We start from the raw sequence: 6,349 nt of genomic DNA, 5'->3' as shown, positions 1-6,349 counted from the left end.
TTTCTCTTCAGTTGTTAAGCTCAAGGGAAGCAAATATCTTACTCTCACGTATTCCTCACGTATAGCACATGGTAAAACTTTTTTTTTTTTTTTTTTTTTTTTGAGACAGTCTGGCTCTGTTGCCCAGGCTGGAGTGCAGTGGCGCATCTCAGCTCACTGCAAGCTCCGCCTCCCGGGTTCACGCCATTCTGCCTCAGCCTACCGAGTAGCTGGGACTACAGGCGCTCCCCACCATGCCTAGCTAATTTTTTGTATTTTTATTAGAGATGGGGTTTCACCGTGTTAGCCAGGATGGTCTTGATCTCCTGACCTCGTGATCTGCCTGCCTCGGCCTCCCAAAGTGCTGGGATTACAGGCGTGAGCCACTGCGCCGTCTTTTTTTTTTTTTTTTTTTTAAGAGACAGAGTCTAGCTCTGTTGCTAGAGTGCACAATCACAGCCTACTACAGCCTCCAACTCTGCAGCTCAAGCAATCCTCCCACCTCAGCCTCCCGTGTAGCTGGGACTACAGGCATATGCCACCAGCCCGGCTAACTTTTGTATTTTTTGTAGAGACGGGGTGTCGCCGTGTTGCCCAGGCTGGCCTCAAACTCCTGGGCTCAAGTGATCTGCCCTTCTCTGCCTCCCAAAGTGCTGGAATTGCAGGAATGAGCCACCATGCCCGGCCAAAACATTTTATTGATTAATTTGTGCTCTATGTGTTGACAATGGTGCTTCCTTGCTGTTCTCCCACCAACTCACTGGCAACGGGTTATAAACCCTTTTTCAGATTCTACTACGTGTTAGCCTACTTCCTGCTGGGGGAAGATGGTCATAGCGAGAGGGGAAGAATTGGTTCAGTGATGAGAACATGGTTGGTTCCTGCCTTCAACAAGCTTTCAGTCTAATGCCTGATTTTTTCAAGGACAATTCAGAACGGTCTGACAAGGGATTTTTTTGTTGTTGTTTGTTTTTTTCCTGCCTTTCGGCCGTTGTTGTTTTTTTTCCTGCCTTTCGGCCTCAGAGGCCATCTGGGAAAAATAGTTTAGAATTTTCCTGCCATTTCCGTGCTGTGCGGGGAGGAACATTTGAAATCGGACCTGGCGGGGTACCAGCAGGCAGCACAAGCAGGTGGGGTAGAGAGGGGCAGGGCGAGGCCCCAGGAGCCGTCACCATAGCAACCCAGCCTGCTTTCTAGTAGCTTATACCACCCACGTGGAGTAGCATACACTGCTTTGTAATATCGTGGTTGTGTCGTGAGAACTTTAAGATTTTGCAGTTCCTTATGGGCAGGAGTCCTGTTTGCTGCTACTTTACTGTACTAGGCTTAGGATATTTTATGAAAATAACTCACAGATCAGCCTCCTTCCCTTCCGGGACAGAGGATCATAGAGCTGTATGGCGCAGCGAGGCCTCCTGACGCCATCGAGACGCGCAGAGGACGGCTAGAGCGTTGCTCGCCGAGGGACTTCCTCTTTGTTAGTCCTCCTTCCCAATATGGCGCAGTCTATTAACATCACGGAGCTGAATCTGCCGCAGCTAGAAATGCTCAAGAACCAGCTGGACCAGGTAGTGACGGGCCCCATAGGAACCTCTTTCCCGCTCTACATCCCCTCTGCCCACGCGTACTTCCTGGCGCCCGGTCCCAAGTTGGGAGCCTACCTTTCCCAGGCGAAACCTCTATCCGGTCCCAGGACCCGCCCCCTCCCCGGCCGCTCTCCCTTTTCCCCATAGCCCTCTCATTGACCCGCTATACCCGTCCTCTGTAGGAAGTGGAGTTCTTGTCCACGTCCATTGCCCAGCTGAAAGTGGTACAGACCAAGTATGTGGAAGCCAAGGACTGTCTGAACGTGCTGAACAAGAGCAACGAGGGTATGGGGTAGGGGGGTGAGGGCAACCTAAAGTGGCAAGCCTGCTTCTCTCGTCCCACCTCCTAATCCGGTTTTTCTTACCTGAAACGAGAAAATCCATTACATATCGTATACTGCTTCATGAACCCTTTGCATGTTGCCTACCTAGAATTGAAATGTACAGGACATTCCTCTGCTTCTATTGCCCCTGTTTCCGTTCTTTTCACACCGTCTCTGGGTGCTGTGCCCTCTTGGAACTCTCTTTAACGTCTTACATTGGAGCCGCTAACCTTCCCCAGGTGTTTGTCTTCATTGCTTTCACAGGGAAAGAATTACTTGTCCCACTGACGAGTTCTGTATCCTTTCCACAGGAACGGCTACCTGCTGCCTTCTCCCTTTCTCCCTCACTCCCCCAAAAAGCGGGGAGGGGGATTGTTTTGATTACTTCAGTACTTCAGATTATCCTCTCCCCACAATGATTTTGATAACACCTTTTTTTTTTTTTTTTTTTTTAAAGACAGAATCTTGCTCTCGCCCAGACTGGAGTGCAGTGGTGTGATCTCGGCTCACTGTAACCTCCGCCTCCCGGGTTCAAGAGATTCTTCTGCCTCAGTCTCCCGAGTAGCTGGGACTGTGGGCACGCGCCACCACGACCGGCTAATTTTTGTATTATTAGTAGGGATGGGTTTTCACCATATTGGCCAGGCTAGTCTAGAACTCCTGACCTCGTGATCTGCCTGCCTTGGCCTCCCAAAGTGCTAGGATTACAGGCGTGAGCCACTGCCCCCGGCCAAGAGTACTCTTATTTCACACTTTGTAGCTCTTTTTATCTAACTTCACACCAACATCCAGCTAATGCCTTGTGAACACCAAGGAGTATGTATAGTTGAGATGTAATATTTCCCTTTGCTATTTGAGAACATTAATATGGAGATAAACCTGGTGGTTTACACTTTGCTAATATCTTAGAAGATACAGGCAATAGACAAAAATAGGAGGATATAGGAACAGGGAGGTTGCTCTGTTAATTGTGGCTCATTTCTTTTTTTTTTTCGCTCTGTCACCTGGGCTGGAGTGCGATGGCCGGATCTCAGCTCACTGCAAGCTCCGCCTTCCGGGTTTACTCCATTCTCGTGCCTCAGTCTCCTGAGTAGCTGGGACTACAGGTGCCCGCCACCTCGCCCGCCTAGTTTTTTTTGTATTTTTTATTTGAGACAGGGTTTCACCGTGTTAGCCAGGATGGTCTCGATCTCCTGACCTCATGATCCGCCCGTCTCGGCCTCCCAAAGTGCTGGGATTACAGGCTTGAGCCCCCGCGCCCAGCCTCATTGTGGCTCATTTCTAAACTGTCACTAAGAAACCTGGATTGTGTCCACTTGTTCAGTGTTTTACTTGAATGAGCAAGTTATAGCAGTAGGGCACCTTTAATCTGTAGTCTGAGAACTGACAGGCTAAAAGGAGCACAGGAATAGTAGTGTAGTAGGGAATGGTTAAAAAAAAAAAAAAATTAGCCAGGCATGGTTGCTCACGCCTGTAATCCCCAGCACTTTGGGAGGCCAAGGCTGGCAGATCACCTGAGGTCAGGAGTTCAAGATCAGTCTGGCTGACATGGTGAATCCCCGTCTCTACTAAATATACAAAAATTAGCCGGGCGTGGTGGCACACACTTGTGATCCCAACTACTCCGGAGGCTGAGACAGAAGAATCACTTTAACCCGGGAGGCGGAGGTTGCAGTGAGCCAATAGCGCGCCACTGCACTCCAGCCTGGGCGACAGAGCAAAGACTCTGTCTCAAAAAACAAACAAACAAAAAATTAACTTCGGTAGGAATTATCTACTTCATGATTGAGAGTGTTAAGGGAAATGAGGCTGGCTTTCCACTTATAGTACTCTACAACAGTAGGAAAACATTATATATAGTCTTTCTGATGGGGCTAATGAGAAGAATCGCAAGAACTGCTTAGAGGGTGAGAGATGGGATGAGGTAGAACAAGAGGGTGTTCCAGCATACATCATTTTCTCCTTAAAGAACCAATTTCTCTGTCTTCTTTCCATTTGGAGTTATTGTTCTGAGGCCTCCAGATTATTCAGTCCTTATGCCTTGAAGCTTTTTGGAAAAGGGTCTTTGGAGGCCAAGCAGGCTGGCTGGCGGAATCATGGCTCATGCTGGGCTACTTTTTGCCTTAATACTTGCTTCTCAGATGTATGTCCCTGGGAAGCTGCATGATGTGGAACATGTGCTCATCGATGTGGGAACTGGGTACTATGTAGAGAAGGTGAGTGAGAGCATGTGGATACCCCTCTGAACAGGGAAGGGAAATTTAGGGGAAGCTCTAGAGTGCAACATGGCCAGAGGGAGTCTCCTTTTAGCCCCTCATTCACCTCTGACCTTGTAGACAGCTGAGGATGCCAAGGACTTCTTCAAGAGGAAGATAGATTTTCTAACCAAACAGATGGAGAAAATCCAACCAGCTCTTCAGGAGAAGCATGCCATGAAACAGGGTAAGTTTTTCCTGGGGCACCTCTTGACCCTCTCTATCTCCATGATAACATGGATTGCAGAGTGAACCACGGGGGTGTCCCCTTTGCTGGAGTAAAACTACGTCTTAGTTTCTCTTTGGAATCTTTAGAATCTGTGTATTGCATAATCACTATCTGTAGATTCCTGGGTTGAGTGTTTGAGAAATTTAGAGGAAGGAAATCATGTTTCTGCTTTGGTGGAGCTCCTATTTAATGAGGATGGAATGGGGGAATGAGATGAACACACAGGAAGGAATCATGATCCAAATGAACTAAATACCAGCAATTATAACCCTGACTGCACATAAGAATCACTCAGGAAGTTTTTTTTTTTTTTTTTTTTTTTGAGACGGAGTCTCGCTCTGTCGCCCAGGCTGGAGTGCAGTGGCCGGATCTCAGCTCACTGCAAGCTCCGCCTCCCGGGTTCACGCCATTCTCCTGCCTCAGCCTCCCGAGTAGCTGGGACTACAGGCACCTGCCACCTCGCCCGGCTAGTTTTTTGTATTTTTTAGTAGAGACGGGGGTTTCACCATGTTAACCAGGATGGTCTTGATCTCCTGACCTCGTGATCCGCCCGTCTCGGCCTTGCAAAGTGCTGGGATTACAGGCTTGAGCCACCGCGCCCGGCCTAGGAAGTTTAAAAAGAAAGCCTGGGTCCGTTCCAGATTGACTAAATCAACTTGGAAGTCAAGGGAGGGGAAGTTGTACCAAGGTCTGTTTTTTTTTGTTTTTGTAAAAAGCTCCCCTCTGTTACAATCAGGATTCAGAACCAGTGTTCCAGAGGTAAAAATCTTTCCACATTATAGTTTTCTGATTACGTCAGAGTCATTTAATACCAAGTGTGTTCGTTTTTATATCTCTGATTAGCAGGGGTTTTTTTTCCCGAGACAGTCTCATTCTCACCACACCCAGCTGTGGTTAACATATTGATTGATGCATTGTAGACCCTAAATTTGTGTTAGCGACCCCACAGTGGATCACTGAGTTAAAGTTTTATTAACAGTGCCAGACGCGGTGGCTGACGCCTGTAATCTCAGCGCTTTGGGAAGCCGAGGCAGGTGGATCACCTGAGGTCAGGAGTTCAAGACCAGCCTGGCCACCATGGTGAAACCCCATCTCTACTAAAAATACAAAGTTAACCTGGGCATGGTGGTGCATGCCTGTAATCCCAGCTATTCGGGAGGATGAGGCAGGAGAATCGCTTGAACCCCGGAGGCGGAGGTTGCAGTGAGCCAAGGTCATGCCACTGCACTCCAGCCTGGGTGACAAGAGCAAGATTCCATCTCAAAAAAACAAGTTGGCTGGGCACGGTGGCTCAAGCCTGTAATCCCAGCACTTTGGAAGGCCAAGACGGGCGGATCACGAGGTCAGGAGATCGAGACCATCCTGGCCAACACGGTGAAACCCCGTCTCTATTAAAAAAATACAAAAAAACTAGCCGGGCGAGGTGGCAGACGCCTGTAGTCCCAGCTACTCGGGAGGCTGAGGCAGGAGAATGGCGTAAACCCGACTTAGAGTGAGCCGAGATCCAGCCACTGCACTCCAGCCTGGGCGACAGAGCCAGACTCTGTCTCAAAAAAAAAAAAAAAAAAAAAAAAACGTTTTATTAACAAACTGTAGTTAGTTGTCCACCTGTCCTTAAACTTGCCTGTAACTTCTCCTTAACTCTAGGTTCTCCTTTTTGCTCCTAACCTTGGACGCTTCTTTTTTTCCACAGCTGTCATGGAAATGATGAGTCAGAAGATTCAGCAGCTGACAGCCCTGGGAGCAGCTCAGGCTACTGCTAAGGCCTGAGAGTTTTTGCAGAAATGGGGCAGAGGGACCCGGCTTTGGGCATGGCTTCCTGGTGCTGGGAAGGGTCTTGTGTTTAATGCCAATAAATGTGCCAGCTGGGCAGAATGTTGGTCTTTTCTTGGATTAAGCAAGGGACTGGTGATGAGATGGGGGGGGTGGTCGAGAGTGTGGGCCCTGCCCCAGAGACTGATGCACAGGGTTGATGCG

At 48.7% G+C, this 6,349-nt stretch overlaps 1 protein-coding gene across 1 annotated transcript; it reads left to right on the top strand.

Annotated features, from left to right (window-relative positions):
* Positions 1-1,361: 1,361 nt before the first annotated feature.
* PFDN5 (prefoldin subunit 5) lies at positions 1,362-6,247 on the top strand. The gene is made up of 6 exons (XM_010373927.2): positions 1,362-1,547; positions 1,748-1,850; positions 2,153-2,184; positions 4,030-4,104; positions 4,225-4,330; positions 6,066-6,247. Exons 1-6 carry the CDS (start codon positions 1,476-1,478, stop codon positions 6,140-6,142), a joined length of 465 nt encoding a protein of 154 aa, XP_010372229.1. The 5' UTR covers positions 1,362-1,475; the 3' UTR covers positions 6,143-6,247.
* Positions 6,248-6,349: the final 102 nt, after the last annotated feature.

Source organism: Rhinopithecus roxellana, chromosome 10 (assembly GCF_007565055.1).
Source record: "Rhinopithecus roxellana isolate Shanxi Qingling chromosome 10, ASM756505v1, whole genome shotgun sequence".
In the NCBI taxonomy this organism is placed as follows: Eukaryota; Metazoa; Chordata; class Mammalia; order Primates; family Cercopithecidae; genus Rhinopithecus; species Rhinopithecus roxellana.
The sequence above is the reverse complement of the archived record's forward strand: the minus strand, read 5'-3'. Positions and strand labels throughout refer to the sequence as shown.